General features: G+C 44.6%; 1 protein-coding gene and 1 long non-coding RNA gene across 11 annotated transcripts in view; one reads left to right on the forward strand and one right to left on the reverse strand.

The window, feature by feature from the left end:
- Positions 1-17,748, reverse strand: part of ARVCF (ARVCF delta catenin family member) — a 331,955-nt gene that overhangs the window by 9,371 nt on the left and 304,836 nt on the right. For all 10 annotated transcript variants that reach the window (XM_079956529.1, XM_079956526.1, XM_079956524.1 and 7 more), the window contains 5 exons: positions 15,412-15,604; positions 10,323-10,434; positions 8,839-8,929; positions 7,285-7,338; positions 2,570-2,661 (listed from right to left, as the gene is read on the reverse strand). In XM_079956529.1, coding sequence (XP_079812655.1) covers positions 2,570-2,661; positions 7,285-7,338; positions 8,839-8,929; positions 10,323-10,434; positions 15,412-15,604 — 542 coding nt within the window. The remainder of the gene's footprint in view (positions 1-2,569; positions 2,662-7,284; positions 7,339-8,838; positions 8,930-10,322; positions 10,435-15,411; positions 15,605-17,748) is intronic.
- LOC307205144 lies at positions 1,818-8,936 on the forward strand. The gene is made up of 3 exons (XR_013833910.1): positions 1,818-2,365; positions 5,360-5,549; positions 8,801-8,936. It is a non-coding gene; the product is annotated as an uncharacterized lncRNA (long non-coding RNA).

Below are 17,748 nucleotides of genomic sequence, written 5' to 3' on the forward strand. Positions count from 1 at the left end.
TGGCACGAGGTGAGAAAGCTCCGTGAAAAAATCCTCTCCTCTCCTATCTTTTGTGCTCCTGACACAAAAGGCAGGTGTGATCTGTGTGCTGCTCTCCTGGGCCAAAAGGGGATAGCTAGTACCGTATTTTTTGCTCTATAAGACTCACTTTTTCCCTCCTAAAATGTAAGGGGAAATGTGTGTGCGTCTTATGGAGCGAATGCAGGCTGTGCAGCTATCACAGAAGCCAGAACAGCAAGAGGGATTGTGGTTTTCACTGCGCAACGATCCCTCTTGCTGTTCTGGCTTCTGAGAGTCAGAATATTTTTTTTCTTATTTTCCTCCTCCAAAAACTAGGTGCGTCTTGTGGTCTGGTGCATCTTACAGAGCGAAAAATACGGTAAGTCTCCTTTCCTGGCCAAGCACAGGCTTAGGAGAAAATTGCAGTCAGGCCAAATGGGTATCAACGACAATTGTGTTCTTGGGGCACGATCAGCTCTAAGGGTCACTGAGGTCTCTTAATCCACGCACAGCTGTAATCTTCACCCACTAACAGTGCTGCCCGGTGGAACTTCATATGGAAAGCAGAGCAGCGGGTCAGGAGGGCAGCGGGTCTTGCGATCACACCACAGCTTTAAGGCTCTCGAGCACAGCTAAATAAAGCAAGCGGCTTATTGGAGTTGCCACTGGGAGTGTGTCTGGGAAGACGAGGGATTACCCTAACGAGGCGGGCGGATGAAAATTAAAAAGCCCCTGACAAAATTGCTGAGCTGAAACAATCCTTGCAACTTGAATGATACAAAGTTCCCCAGGACAGGGTGCTAATTGCAAAACCGTCAGGACAAAAAAAGAGAGAAGATGACGAGCGCAGCTTGACATATTGGCAGAGGACCGAGAGCCCAGATAAAAGGAGATTTCCGAAGGCAGAAGCCATATTGATTTGTTGCTGGTCAGTGTTAGGGACATCTGCTTGGCATGCAGAAGATCCCAGGTGCAGTCCCTGGCTTCTCTGGTAGTAAGTAGATGCTTTATCATTTCTCAGGGACACTGGAACCCATAACATAGGGAATAAGTGTTGTGGAATCCACAGAACCTGATGGTTCTATGTTCCATGTCCACCAGTAAGTTGGAAGGATGGGAAACCAGATTATATCTGAGCACAAGCCTGTGGAGTCAACCTCGCCTAGTTTTGCACAGACACTCGCACGCATTTCCAGTTCTTCTCACCACGGAAACCACAAGGGAGCAGAGGTGCTGGTAGGACAAAGTCTCCTGCACAGCTATAGACTTTAAGGTTGGGGTTGGTTTCCAAATGGAGGAACTGAAAGCAACAGAACAAAGAACAAAAGCAAACCATGTGTGCCTTATATGTAAGGAGCTGCTAAATCATGGCACCACTGGCTCCAAAAATCCTGGCAGGGCCCACCACTGAGGTCCACCCTTTGCTTTTATTCTCCAACTCAGTGGTCTGAGCAGAACTAGGTGGCTGAGTCCAGCTGCCATTTTAACTCCACACAATGCCTCTTGACGCAGTATCATGCGGAGGAAATGTCTCCCAGGGACATTAAAAGACTGGCCCTCCGCCACCCAGTCCTAGAAACTAATGATGCCAGGCAGTCGCGTAGCGTGGGTTGTCAGCACCCGGGGCAAGGCAAGTAATTTGCGCCCCCTAACCCTGAGTGAGCCAGGTAGGGGCAGAGAGCTGTGAGTGCGAGCGCCCCCCCCCAGATGTTGCGCCCGGTGCGGCCAGCCCCCCCCCTGCACCCCCCACGCTACGCCACTGATGCCAGGCAAAACCAAAATAAGAAGGGGGCTCACTAGAACACACCTTGCCCAGGACCCCGTCAAACATGGCTGCTGCTGTTACCCTGAGTCTCAGTCTTAGCTTTTCAGAGAAATGCCTTGCCCCAATAGCTCTTCCTCCTCCACTCAAACTTCCTTTGAAGGAAATGGCCTTGGGATGTGGAGCGAGGGGACACATTCCCTTCTTCTTAGAACTGCAAGGATGAAGGGTCATTCTAAGAGAGTAAAGGGAAGCAGAGGTCCTTGTGAGACAGTGGCCCACAGGAATCCCCCTTGCCATCCCAACAGGCTGGGCAGGTGGTGTGGAGGGTGGGCCAACACCCAGGTTTCAACCTAAGGTTTCATTTTACGCCCATTCTTTATATCAAAATTTCCACAGCAGAAAACCTAGGAAGCACGGTGTCTTGTACGAGGGTTGGGAACACCACAGAGGGGAACGACAGATTCTCCGATCTTCACTACCAACAAATACAGTAGATTCTCTGGTCTTCACTGCTAATAAATACAACAGGTTCCCTGATCTTCAGTGCTACTGAAAACCGCAGGCACCAGCGGCAGCAACACGGAGGCCAAAGGCAAGGAGGTGAGGCCTAGTATCTTCTCCTTTGTAGATGAGCAGATGGTACTATCAGAGCCGTGATGGCTGGGGATATTCAAAGGGGAGCTCTGCACCTCTATATAGAACAATTCAAATTAATTCTGCCTTACATTGGCCCACAAAACTCCATTAAAAGGTGGGGGGGGCATTGCAAATGCCTGATGTGCAACTCGGAAGAACACAGCTTACTTTTAGTGGTTCTTTCTCTGACGCGTCCCCCATGTTGTCGTTGGCTTTGTATTTTCGCTCTTTCTCCCGGTGATCGATGGTCGAGTAGCCATCTGCAGAGGAATGACAGGAGGCCGTAAAGGAATCTGCGGCATCAATGGCAGCATGGCATTAAATGGGTGCCCGTTCCACTCTTTCAAAAACAGCATCACACTGGATACAAACCTTCACCCCATCCCAAAACTAGCACAACATGGCCACACACACATACAAAGATGTCGTTCCACTGCTAGCATCTGTAGGTATTTTTCTTTTATTTTTTTAAAAAATTGTTTCTCTAGATACATTAGAACAAACTGCCCCAAACAATGCAGCAAAATTACTTTGCCTTAGCTGAAAAGCAAATCTTCTCCCTGGATTGCAGAAATGTAATGTCCAATGAAACTAAAATATTATAATGTCTGTATATTAAGAGTAGACTTCAAGGACCTGTCTTTTGTTATCTAGATTATTCACAAACGAACTAGAATTCCATCATTACCCCACAAATGTGTGTCTGTCTGGTTCCTCCTGCTATTCTTAATTTATGTGCAAGTTTATCATTTAAAAGTGCTGCCACACCCTTTGGTCCCAGGATGTCAGGTGAGCACCTGTAAGGTCTTTTCAAAGGGTAGCCATTGTCATCCTTATGCTCTTATGCTATCTGAGCACTTGGGCATAATGGAGGATTCCCTGTTGCCCCACAAACCTGCCAGGCTATTCAGAGGTCCACTGGCAGCCCTGCTTCAGACACCCCTAACTTTAAAAGGGAAGGCCTCCTAGGAAATGGGTCTCTAGCCCCTCTCCTGAAGGACCACCTCCACAAATACCTGTCACAACCCCTCACACTACCCTAAGGACGTTGTAGATGAGGAGGGAGTTCAGGCTGCTCCTCTGCTCAGGCAGGAGAGGATAAAATGGGGAGATGGAAAACCACATATGCCACCTCAAGCTTGATAGAGACAGTGGCTGCCACCAACTTAGACGGCTTTAGAAGATTAGACAATTTCACAGAGGACAAGGCTGTCAATGTAGGCTATGTGCCCCCTCCACTGTCAGAGGCATAGTGTTTCTGGATACCAGTTGCTGAGAACTGCAGACGGGCAGAGTGCTGTTCCCTCATGCCCAGCTTGTGTGGGATGTGAAACACAAGAGCAGTCAAGTACAACATTCCTAGAGTGAACATGTTTACACATGGGGAGAAATGTTTGTCCAGCCAGCAGGTAAACTTCCTGTTTCCTTCTGGGCTGGGACAGACTTCCTCTGCATGTGACTAGAGGTGGGTGTGGCCTCACCTGTGCAGGTAATGACAAAAGCACAGGGCAGGGCAGCCATCTCTCTCTTTTGACTACATGCATCGAAGAAGCAACATCTGCTTAGCCAAAGATGTCCTCTGGGCTTCCAGCCAAGAGAGGACAAAGGGACTGTCTTCTTACGAGATAGTTTCTAGGTATATGTTACTTTTCTAAGCTAAGTCTGTCTTCTGGGATCCTATTGTGAACAGAATGATGTGTGAGTAAACCTTTTTATACTTTTATAGAAGACTGTGTCGTGTCTTATCTTTTATGAGGGAATAAGGGGAAAATACCAGAACAGTTATTATAGAGGCTTTAGCGAGCCTCAGCAAACGCATCCGCAGCCAGTTTAAAAAGGGGAATGTTACTCTGCTAAATTGTGAAATTGTTAACACAAGTTGGAAAGGCTATTATCAGACAATATATCCTTTCCTGCATCCCTGGACATTCCCACAGCTTGCAGGCTTTTCCACAGGTATTTGGTTGGCCACTGTGAGAATGGGATGCTGAACAGGACGGGCCATTAGCTTGGTCCATCAGCCTCATTTAATAGGTCTATGATGGTGTTCTTAATCCTACCATCTGCCGTTGCCTGCATTTGAAATCCAGTTTCCCTCTACACCTCCGTAAGTCTTTCTTAAATTCACAATGCATGGAAAACCCTTTTTACTCTGGGTACATAACTAATATGTTCCAGCAAAGTAGCTTCTGATCCTCAGCTTTACACTGCCAGGCTGGTTAATACATGGTCACCCTGCAGTGAGCTCTCATTTGAAGTGAATCTCTTCCCACCGAGAGGATGTATTTCGGAGCTTTCCCTTAAGCAAGGAACATATTCACAGCTTATTCACGCTGGCTAGAAGGTTTGAAGTGAGGTATTTGAAAAGCAACACAACAGAATCTTTTTCCTTCCTGTTTTTACAGTTTTAGGTTTCAAGAGGAGCTGTACTTGGTTTTTAAAAACGCACGCAACCTTCCTTCTCATAGATGAGAAAGCTGGATCTAACATTTATTTATTTATTTATTTATTCATTTATTCATTTATTTATTTATTTTTAAATGCTTTTTATTCCAGTTGAAAATCTGAAACTTTTAGATGTTGGATTTTATCAGCGCAGACTTAAAACATAGGAACCAGCTGTAAATGGTTCCTTTAGCGTAGCATTATCTGCAGTAAACATTAGTGGCCATCATTTGGAATGAACATTGTTTGGAATGAACTAATTCTTAACCAATGAACTTAACCAAGTTCCCTGAATTAGTTCAAAAATCTGCAAACTACTCAGTGATGATGTCCAATCACATGCTGATTTCAACCTGCTGTAAAAGTATTTTTCTTTATGCTCTTTTTCTCTGGCTTATTTTGTTTATTAATATATTTTTTAAAAAACAACAACAAACCCTCTGAATTACACGTGAAAGCAGCCCCTACAATTGCCCCTTAACTCATCTGTTTCATCTTTTTTTTTTTTTGTAGGATTCCTGTACAATCCTGTTTCCTTCTCAATGCCCAAACCCCAGCAATTTCCAAAATGCCTCTAGAATGATGCTGTATCATTGAGATCTTTCAAACTTGTGATTCTTCACAAGCTGGAGCAAGAGACCATAAGAGCAGATTACCAGAAAATGCAATTAAATAATCATGCTTTACTGACAAGTTGATTCAGGTAGGTAGATGTGTTGGTCTGACGCAGTCGAAATTAAAAATTAAAAAACAGTCTGAAGAAGTGTGCATGCACACAAAAGCTTATACCTAAACTTAAAAGGTAAAGGTGAAGGGACCCCTGACCATTAGGTCCAGTCGTGACCGACTCTGGGGTTGCGGCACTCATCTCGCTTTATTGGCCGAGGGAGCAGGCGTATATCTTCTGGGTCATGTGGCCAGCATGACTAAGCCACTTCTGGTGAACCAGAGCCGTTTACCTTCCCGCCGGAGTGGTACCTATTTATCTACTTGCACTTTGACGTGCTTTCAAACTGCTAGGTTGGCAGGAGCAGGGACCGAGCAAAGGGAGCTCACCCCGTCGCGGGGATTCGAACCACCGACCTTCTGATCAGCAGCGCCACCTGCGTCCCCTATACCTAAACTTAGTTGGTCTCTAAGGTGCTACAGGACTATTTTTTAATTTTTAATTTTGACAATTAGATGTTTCTTTTTCCTGTGGAGGGCTGTTTTCACTTGCCAATTAAGGGTGGGGCTGAAGCGAGCGGTGAGTGGAGCCAGATTCCAAAGTGGTGGTACCCAAAATCTTCTCCCTTCTCCTTCTGCCACTCTAACGCCTCTTCCTCTTTCTGACACCCCCGTCCCAATTTCTCTCACACACTTTATCTGATAGCCCTTCGTCTCACTCTTCTTCCCAAGCCCAGTGGGCAGCTAAGGAAAGGATAGTTTGCTTCCAGGCCATTTCTGAAGTTAGGCCAAGGGTAGGGATGGAGGAGAAATTGTATTCAGTTCAAATTCAGTTGCACTGAAAGGCAAATCTACCTAATTTGCACTTCCTGAAACAATATGCAAACTGAAACGCAGTCCTCCTTTGAAATGAGTGCTTCTCCGAATTTTGCTATGCAGTTCTCCAACCAAGTACCATATTTTTTGCTCTATAAGACTCACTTTTTCCCTCCTAAAAAGTAAGGGGAAATGTGTGTGCGTCTTATGGAGCGAATGCAGGCTGCGCAGCTATCCCAGAAGCCAGAACAGCAAGAGCGATTGCTGCTTTCACTGCGCAGCGATCCCTCTTGCTGTTCTGGCTTCTGAGATTCAGAATATTTTTTTTCTTGCTTTCCTCCTCCAAAAACTAAGTGCGTCTTGTGGTCTGGTACGTCTTATAGAGCGAAAAATACAGTAATTCATACACTAGGTAAAGTGTGTACAAAATTAGTGAACTAATGTGTGTACAACATTAGTGAAAACAACATGCATACACACACTAAAACGCAGTATCTTATGGAAAATTGCTTGCAAAAAAATATGTATATTAGACAAAAATGCATGCAGTAATTCGCATATCAGGAGAACTTTGCACTGAAGTGCTGACTCTCTGTAAAGAAAAACAAAAGCACAAACTGATGTTGGAAATGGGGAACTGAACCTAAGATTAGTAAACTGAGAAACTGAGAGAATCCGTGATTGTCAGGGTTCACCCATCCCTATCTTGAGGGCCACATAAAATTAGACTAGCTGCCCACACCTACATATCTATATTTCTACCTGCCTCTTTACATTTTTACAAACACGCACACTTAAAAATGCTATTGATATTTTGGAAAGAGAAAAAAAATCAGTTCTAAATGTCAAGTTCAGACGCCTGAAAGCACTTATTCTTGAGAAGCTGAACTCCCTTGTGAGGGAAAAGCTTCACTATGGGAAAAAGACAGAAGAGGTTGATCCGTAACTGTGTTTACCTGGCCCAAGTTCATCCATAGGAATCATATCCCGACTTCCAGTCTTCTCGTTATCTACAGGAGAGAAGAATAGAAACTAGTTGGTCTATTGGAGAGGCAGATCAGGTCTCACAATCCGCAGGGAGAGGGAAGGAGGCAAGAATTTTCTGAGTGGAGGGAGCGTGTGCTAAAAGCAAATGTTTACAGGCTGGTGATTTCCAACCCACTTAAAGTAATAATAATACAGTGGTGCCCCGCAAGACGAATGCCTCGCAAGACGGAAAACTCGCTAGACGAAAGAGTTTTCCGTTTTGGAGGTGCTTCGCAAAACGAATTTCCTATGGGCTTGCTTCGCAAGACGAAAATGTCTTGCGAGTTCCTGCGGGTTTCCCCCCCCCCCTTTTTCTAAGCCGCTAAGCCGCTTATCCGCTAAGTCGCTAAAAGCCGCTAAGCCGCTAATAGCGCTAAGCCGCTAAGCCGTCAATGGGCTTGCTTCGCAAAACGAAAAAACCGCTAGACGAAGAGAATCGCGGAACGGATTCTTTTCGTCTTGCGAGGCGCCACTGTAATAATTTATTATTTATACCCCATCCATCTGGTTTCCCCAGCCACTCTGGGCAGCTCCCAACAGAATATTGATAAGAATAAAAAAGCGTTAAAACATCGAACATTAAAAACCTCCCAAAGAATCCTGGGTGCGGTAGTTTGTTAGGAGATGCCTATTCCCCTCTCAGAGCAGCTTAACCATCAATCCCTCTTCCCAGGGAACTCTGGGAATTGTAGCTCTGCGAGGAGAACAAGGGCTTCCTAGCAATTCTCAGCACTATTTATATTTAAAGCACTATTATACTCTTTAAACTGTCACGGATTCCACAGATAACTCCATATAGTTTGTTAGAGGTCCTGAGAGTAGTTAGGAGCTCCCCCACCCCGCCCCAGTCTCCCCACAGAGCTACAATTCCCAGAGTTCCCTGGGGTGAGGGTCTGACCATTAAACCACTCTGAAAAATGTAGCTCCATGAGGCAAATAATAATAATAATAATAATAATAATAATAATAATAATAATAATGAATTTATATACTGCCCATACCCGAAGGTCTCAGGGCTGTTCACAGAACAAAATCAAAATATAAAGCCACAAAATATATAATCAAAATAAAAACAGCCACACAATACCCCCCCCAAAAAAACCCCCTACATTTTAAAATGGCATACATAGGATGTCAATCAAATCAACCAAAGGCCTGGTTAAAAAGGAACGTTTTTGCCTGGCGCCTAAAGGTGTATAATGAAGGCGCCAGGCAAACTTCCCAGGATTCTTTGCGGTGAGCCGTGACTGTTTAAAGTGGCATGTTATTGCTTTAAGTGAGGCCAGTATCTCAGCCTAACCTACTCCCCAGGGTGGTTGTGCCACCTTGAGCTCCTTGGGAGGAAAGGTGGAATATATATTTATTGAATAAACACGTTAGAATGAATGTTTGGCATCGCGTCCAGCCTGACCCCCTGTATCTTCTCATTTTCACACGACTGCTTAGAAGAGCTCAAGACGGGCCCCTCTGGGACGAGCACAGACCTTGACTTTTATCCACGAGAGGCAGGGTGCTGTCGTCATAGCCAGACTTGCACGAGGTGCCTTTGGATCCCTTAGGAGTCGCAGATGCAGACTGGAAAGAAAGGAAAACGCCAGAGTCAGCAGCTTCGCAGGGAACAGAGCGGAAAGCAAAACCCGCTTCAGAAAGTTATCATGAAACGCTCATTCCAACAAAACCAATCTGCGTCCTACTTCCTATTTTTAGTACGGCGGTAGTCAGCAATAAGTCGGCATGCTGAGAGCTCATTTTTCCAGCTTGTGTGCTTTATGGTCTTACTGGGATGGGGGGGGGGGGATGGAATTGTGACAATGCTGCTCTATTACTTTCCTGGCAGGTGAAGTCAGCTCCCCCCTTTAGGAGGGACTGCTTTGTGGGTGGGAATCCGGGTCCTTGCAGCGACCCTGGACGGGGCGGAGGAACGCCGCCCATGTCTTCACGATCCCTGGCCGTGTCACGCCCCAGGCCAGCCAATCGGGTTTGCCTGGGGGCGTGGCTACGCCTGTTTAAATCGTGGCACGGCCAGGGAAGCATCCTCGTTTGCCTCCATTTCGCGGGATCTCCCAGCCCACCCACCCCCTTTTTTGCGTGGTTTGATTATGGCCTTGCAATGATTTTTGTTGGTCGCCTGGTTAAGTCTTATTGTAAAGGTAAAGGGACCCCTGACCATTAGGTCCAGTTATGGCTGACTCTGGGGTTGCAGCGCTCATCTCACTTTATTGGCCGAGGGAGCAGGCGTATATCTTCTGGGTTATGTGGCCAGCATGACTAAGCCACTTCTGGCGAACCAGAGCCGTTTACCTTCCCACCGGTGTGGTACCAACTTATCTACTTGCACTTTGACGTGCTTTCGAACTGCTAGGTTGGCAGGAGCAGGGACCGAGCAACAGGAGCTCACCCCGTCGCGGGGATTCGAACATCCGACCTTCTGATCGGCAAGGCCTAGGCTCTGTGGCTTAACCCAGAGCGCCACCCGTGTCCCAAGTCTTATTGTAAATTATTGTAAATTTAAGTCTGCCGCAATTGGATTTCTTATGGACAGTGCCAATCCTGAATGTATTGGATTTGTGACCACTATGCTCATTTGTACTTAAGTAGCAGTAAAGCTCTGCTGGATGAGATATTAATTGCCTCTAGTCTGTTTTGGGGAGAATCCTGCAACGTGTTTAAGTTTTTACTCTGCTAACTATACATTGGAGTTCTGCTCTGGATCAATATTGAGTGGAATTCCATGACAACATTTAATTTGCAGCGGTGTGGTGCTTTATTTGGCTACCACGTTGCTTTCACAAATGTTATTTATTAGAGCTGTGTTCCTGCTTGCTCCACTCGCAACCTCTTACAACCCCCACATTAATCCCATTGAGCTTTCCCTTCCCAAACTCATGCAACCACTAAGCTCGCTTTTCGCCTTCCCAACCCCATTTGCTCCAATAGCTCTCAAGCAGACCTCTGCAGTCGCCTTCACCTGGAAATGGGATTTGTTCCAGCCTTCCTTCTGCAAAACACTCCGTAGCTCTTTGTAACTCCAGGTCATCTGAAGGACATGAGAGGCTGCTTTCGTTTCCCTGGAAGACTGGCTGGTTTTGGAGGGGGCGGGGTGTGGGGAGAAGAAAGCAGGCAAAGAAACAAACGTCGTAAGTCAGACAAATTCAGATATTGAAGCCTGTTGGCAATTTACGTCATTAACAAATGCAAGCATCTGGAGGGACTGGTCAGTCATTCTCTTGAATCCGAAACTATTACAAAGGGCCAGTTCTCACGACCATGTTTATGACATGGTACATTTATCTTAGGGTTCCTGCATACATCCTTTTTATTGCTCAGGCATGATTATTTGTGCTCGGGACGCTTTTAAGGATGGTCACACACAGCCCTGCTTTCAACACTGCTGGTGCCTGCAAAAAAAATTGGGGTACTCACACACTGAATGACAAGCAATGCCTCAAATGTGATTGGATGGAACTGGGGTGTAAGGAAGAGGTAGAAACTGCTTAGCCCATCCGATCCCCTGGATTTTCATGAAACCCTAAATATAAATATAACTTCTCCCATTTAACAGTTCACTTGCTTGCTAAGGCTCTGGAATGTGGCTTTGCCCTTTTTGACTCGCTTCTGCCTGTGATGAGTTTGAGAAATATTTGCATCCATGCCATGCCTTGGAATTGTAAGCCAGGAGAAAGCAGCTTCTGACCAACATTTCTGCAAATAAGCTTTAAGGATCTTGGCTTCAGATAATGCATAGCCTAAGACAAAGTTTACACTTCAGGCATTATTAACTCTGTCCTTATATTTCTGTTTCCTTTATTGAACTAGTCATTATATATCTGCTTGTTTGTTTTTTGCTTGGGTTTTTCTGCATTTTGTAAGTTGGGCATGTACAGTGGTACCTCTGGTTGCGAATGGGATCCATTCCGGAGGCCCGTTCGTAACATGAAAAGCCTGAAACCTGAAGCGCCGTATCTGCGCAGGTGCGTGGTGTGATTTGGCACTTTTGCGCATAGTGCAATTTAGCGCTTTTGCGCATGCGCGAGTGGTGAAACCCGGAAGTAATCCTTTCCGGTACTTCTGGGTCGCTGTGGGATGCAACCTGAAAAAACGTAACATGAAGCAAATGTAACTTGCGGTATGGCTGTACTACCAAGGTACTCCTATGGAGTAATTTGAGGAGCTGAATGGTCTCGGGGCCAAAATAACAGACCAAATGCTTAAACTCACAGTAATTATTTCATTGCAATACTTAGTTGTGCTTCCCTTCCAGTTGCCTCAAAAAGGGAAAGGTTGTGGTGGCAGTTCCACTCAAGACTAATAAGTGTAGCTGCCAACCTGGCACCCACGGGCACCAGCGTGCCCACCAGGACCTCATATGGCACCTGGGAAAGGTCTCAGTAAATGCCCCCTCAAAAAACCCACAAAGCATGAAAGTGGTTAGACTGCAAGCATAGGTAAACTCAGCCCTTCAGATGTTTCGGGACTACAACTCCCATCATCCCTGACCCCTGGTCCTGTTAGCTAGGGATGATGGGAGTTGTAGTCCCAAAACATCTGGAGGGCTAAGTTTGCCTATGCCTGGGTTAGCGTATGCAAAAATAAAAATATTTCCGCCCCACCATCAAAAGGCAGCTTCTCTCTAGCACTGTTGTGGTGCAAATGAGAGCTATTTGAGATTATTGCCCATCTCCTTACGATCGTTGCACATTGGGGCAGTTTATTTTGTTAACAGCCTTATCATTGCCATCCATATAATGGAATGTTGTGAAAGGACAAACGTCTCCCACTCTGCCAATAAATGTCTGGATTTCCTTAAATGATGATGCCTGATAAATGCATGCCTGATACTGAGGAATAGAGCAGGCAACAAGGGAATCTGTCCCGAGATGACTGATCGTTTCATTCTATTGATCTTGTCTCTGAAGTCAACTCAACCTATTAAGGGCGGTGATTTACGATAAGCAGTTACGGCATGTGCATTAAGCGCTCCAGCTGCGCAACCAAAAGATGAAACGCAAAGGTTGGAAGCCACAGATGTCCCAGAGTTATTTCATTTCCTGCTTTAGGAATATGATGGTCAGCATGACGCTCCTAACTCTTGCAGAGGAGGTGAGCATCAGAGCCCTGAAAAGTCCTTCTGTGGCTCGGAAAAGAAAATCAGTTCCTGCAGATGCACAGGGAGTGTTCTTTAAAGCTCAAATATATATTTAAGTCCAATACAGTGGTATCTCTGGTTGTGAACGGGATCTGTTCCAGAGGCCCGTTAGCAACCTGAAAAGAACGCAACCCGCGTCTGCGGGTCGTGATTCGCCGCTCCTGTGCATGCGCATGACGTCATTTTATGGGTCTGTGCATGCGCGAGCACGAAACCCGGAAGTAACCCTTTCCGATACTTCCGGGTCGCCGCGGGACGCAACCTAAAACGCGCAACCTGAAGCAGACGTAACATGAGGTATGACTGTACACCAATTAGTGCTTAGCTTAGCTCAGCAAATAGGCACCTGGGCAAGTCCAATGGTGCTCCTGAGTCTTGGGAAGTTAAGCAGTGTGCTAACCCAAACAGCCCAGAGCATCAGCCCAGACTTGGCAACCTATCCTCTCGATCTGTGCTTTTCATGACCTCTTTAGCTTATCCTAGGACAAGAGACACACACACACACAAAAGACGTCCTCCGGTATGCTCCTTGTTCAATGCAAATGCTTTAATAATAATAATAATAATAATAATTTATTATTTATACCCTGCCCATCTGGCTGGGTTTCCCCAACCACTCTGGGCAGCTTCCAACTGTATATTAAAAACAATACATCATCAGACATTAAAAACTTCCCTAAAGAGGGCTGCCTTCAGTTGTCTTTTAAAAGTAAAATAGTTGTTTATTGCCTTGACATCTGCTGGGAGGGCATTCCACAGGGCAGGCGGCACTACCGAGAATGCCCTCTGCCTGGTTCCCTGTAACCTCACTTCTCGCAATGAGGGAACCGCCAGAAGGCCCTTGGTGCTGGATCTCAGTGTCTGGGCTGAATGATGGGGGTGGAGACGCTCCTTCAGGTATACAGGATGCTGTCTGAGCTAACGTTAATGCCCAGGACAAGGACTAAAGAAGTGAGATGTCAGGTGTCTCCAGCATAGCTGGTGTAAGAAGAGAGAATAACACAAGGACAAGGAGCAAATAACCTCTCCATGCTGCCTTGTCCTCTTTTTCTTTGATTGGTGGTGTTGGCTGGGTTCAAAGTGGAAGGAAGCCAACAGGCAGTAGCAACAGGGGTGGTGTGGGGGCCAAGCGGAAGGGATGTGGAGCATCTGCTTAGAAAGCAAAAGGCCTTGAGGTCTCTCTGCAACATCTCCAGGGGCGGGAGTAAGGAACGCCTCTCTGAACCCTGGAGAGCTCTAGCCAGTGTAGACAAGACTGAGCCAGATGAAAGATTGATCGGACTTGGTATAAGACAGATTCCTAGGTTTCGGCCCAGAATGCCTGAAGGAGTGTCTCCACCCCCATCGTTCAGCCCGGACACTGAGGTCCAGTGCCAAGGGCCTTCTGGCAGTTCCCTCACTGCGAGAAGAGAAGTTAAAGGGAACCAGGCAGAGGGCCTTCTCGGTAGTGGCGCCCGCCCTGTGGAATGCCCTCCCATCAGATGTCAAGAAAATAAGCAACTATCTGACTTTTAGAAGACATCTGAAGGCAGCCCTGTTTAGGGAAGTTTTAAATGTTTGATATTTTATCACTTTTTTATTGTTGTTGTTGGTATTCTGCTGGAAGCCGCCCAGGGTGGCTGGGGGAACTCAGCCAGATGGGCGGGGTATAATAATAACAATAATTTTTTATTATTATTATTATTATTATTATTATTATTATTATTAATTATTATCATCATCATCATTAATTATTATCATTATTAATTATTATTATTAATTATTATCATTATTAATTATTATTATTAATTATTATTAATTATCATTAATTATTATTAATTATTATTATCATTAATTATTATTATTAATTACCCAAGGCCCTCTGAAACCAGGAGCTGGCTCTGCACTCTAGTACAATCAGGAATACAAGTGCATTTGGGATTATTGGGGAGAAAAACAGGATTTGCACTCCCATGATTCTCTGTTTGCACTCCCTAAACCCTTTGTGGCTTAGGGCCCTCGTATTTACGGGACTGCCTCTCCTGGTATGCCCCACAGAGGACCTTAAGGTCCATGAATAATCATAGTTTAGCGGTCCTGGGCCCTAAGGAAGTCAGATTATCCTCCACCAAGGCCAGAGCCTTCTTAGTGATGGCTCCGACCTGGTGGAATGCTCTGTCCCATGAGACCAGGGCCCTGCAGGATTTGACTTCCTTCCGCAGGGCCGGTAAGACAGAGCTATTCCGCCTGGCTTTCAATTTGAATTTAGCCTGATCTTTTATTCCCCTTCCTTCCCTCCCCCTCCCCTTTTTATGAAGATTACCCACTCTGGGATCCCACAGCTAATTCTCCCCTGGTCTCCTCGCTGGCCCAAATAGGACTAATTTAGCCAGCTAGCCCTGGTGATCATCTAATGTTTATTGGATGGATTTTCCCCTAAATTGATTTTTGAACTTTGAATTTATTGTTATTCACGCTTTTATACTGTATTTTATGCTGTTTTTTTGTTGTATTACAATTGTGTTGTAAATTTAGCCAGCTAGTCCTGGTGATCATCTAATGTTTATTGGATGGATTTCCCCCCTAAATTGATTTCTTAATTCTGAATTTATTGTTATTCATGTTTTATACTGTATTTTATGCTCTTTTTTGTTGCATCAATTAAGTGTTTTAAATTTTTTGCTAGCCGCCCTGAGCCCGGTTTTCTGAACCGGGAAGGGTGGGGTATAAATAAAAATTTATTATTATCATACATTATTATAAATACTCATTATCTGAGGGCCTCTTTCCAAACTGAGCTACCCTCTCCTGTTTGCACCATCTCTCATCAGCAGAACACATGCATGTTCCAAACCCAGCGCTGCCAGATGAAAAGGAGCAAGGTAGCAGGCGACAGGAAGGATCCTTTGAAATGATCCAGATAAAAACTAACCTCGATTTGCTGATAGCGACCAGCTTCTGAATGCCTTGCGTTTGGATCAGGGACCTGGCATTTTCTACGCTGTCGGTAATGATTTCATGGATGGTATTCAGGACTGCAACCACAGTGTCCTCCTCCAGGTTTTTCAAAGACCTCTGCTGCTTGCTGGGCAAATTTCTCACTAGCTCCCCCATGGCGTAACTACCTGAGGAACAGAAAGGGCTCTCCTTAGTTCATTCCGATCGTTCAATTCAGTGGCGTAGCGTGGGTTGTCAGCACCCGGGGTAAGGCAAGTAATTTGCGCCCCCTAACCCATGGATTTGCGCCCCCTAACCTGTGGATTTGCACCCCCTAACCTGTGGACTTGCGCCCCCTAACCCTAACCCCCAGATGTTGTGCCCGGTGCGGCCAGGCCCCCCTGCACCCCCCACGCTACGCCACTGGTTCAATTCAAGGGAAAGAACAGGTTACGACTCAGCCGGGAGTTCATGCTTCGTATTATTCCGTCTATTTTGTTTTATAAAACATATGCAGTGCTTGATTGTATAAGGTCTCATCACAAAAATCAATAAAACAATACAAGTTATCCGTATAAACGGTTAAAAGCAGCTATTGAAAACCACCCAGAAAAAGATGAAAACCAGCAATAAACAGATTAAAGCACACATCAGCAATCTACCGTATCTTTTGCTCTATAAGACTTAACTTTTTCCCTCCTAAAAAGTAAGGGGAAATGTGTGTGCATCTTATGGAGCAAGTGCAGGCTTCGCAGCTATCCCAGAAGCCAGAACAGCAAGAGGGATTGCTGCTTTCACTGCGTAGCGATCCCTCTTGCTGTTCTGGCTTCTGAGATTCAGAATATTTTTTTTCTTGTTATCCTCCTCCAAAAACTAGGTGCATCTTGTGGCCTGGCGCATCTTATAAAGCGAAAAATACAGTACATATCTGGGTAGGCTTGTCTAAATAAAAAATGTTTTTAGCATCTAAATGTTTTAGATGACCTGAGTTCCTTCCAGCTCCACTGTTCTATGATTCTATGAGCTAGATCAGGCACAGGCAAACTCCGGACCTCCAGATGTTTGGGACTACAGTTCCCATCATCCCTGACCACTGGTCCTGTTAGCCAGGGATGATGGGAATTGTAGTCCCAAACATATGGAGGGCCAGAGTTTGCCTATGCCTGAGCTAGATGGTCCGGTTCAGTACAGGTCAGCTCTCTATGCTTCTGTGGGTACACACATTCCTCTTTCAATATAAAATTAGACCCTATATTTACAAACAGGGTGGATTTGATTTAAATCAAATAGATTTAAATCATTATTTAAATCACTAGTCAATAAGACTTGATTTAAATCTCTTTTTTTACAGAAAGACTCATTCTTGCTGGTATAATCTTAATATATACAACCAGATGAAGGTTTCATTTTTGGAATAGTAAGTTTTCAGAGTAGTTTTTACAGTTATATCAAAAATTAGTGATTTGGTTATACTATTAGAAAACATAAGACAGATAATTATGAAATTATTGTTTATATTTGGACAACTTTTCTGCCATACTTTATTGGAAGGAGAAAAATAATCATTTCCTTAATAACAATTTAAACAATTTATTTAAATATAACAATAGAATTATAGCATATGTATCCATGTTTGTTAGCTGATGTGGTTAAACAATTAAAAAAAACCAACAGACTGAGTTTTAACACACATGAAAAACTTAAAACAAATGCTTATATCCTGATGAATAGCCTTTGGACTATAATTTAACTTAAATAGAAAACTATCTTTAGAAATATTTTTCCTCCGAAAGCATTTCATTTTAAAAATCTGATTCAAAAAAAAAATTGATTTAAATGTTTTTTTTATTTTTTTAAAAAAATCCAATTAAAAAATCATTTATTTTTATCCACCCTATTTACAAACAAGGAAGACAATAGATTAAACATTAATGCCATTTCTGATTAGCCCTAAGGCTCCTCTTTGTAATTTGGGGCTATCAATAGATCTTTGTGAGCCTTTCCACAAGTTTCAGATCCTTGCTCGAAAGTTTTCTGAAGACTCATTGCCCAAAGCGAGCACATTCTGCAAAAGAAAAGTTGTGGTCATCAGGAAAAAGCACAGGGGTTTGCATCCTTTGCTGCAGATTTCATTGCTATCATATATTACCCTTTGCAGCTTTCATCATACGGGCACGGGGGAACAGTTGCTTAGGCCGTGCTTTAATGCCAATATATAAACAGTTTACTCTCAAGATGTCCTCGGAAGAGACCCACAGGGTCACAAAGAGCGCTGCCTTGCATATTCTCAGCTCAGCCATGAACAGTGTGCATATCCTTCATGTTAATAGTA

The sequence above is a fragment of the Podarcis cretensis genome (assembly GCF_951804945.1).
Source record: "Podarcis cretensis genome assembly, chromosome: 16".
NCBI classification, from domain to species: Eukaryota; Metazoa; Chordata; class Lepidosauria; order Squamata; family Lacertidae; genus Podarcis; species Podarcis cretensis.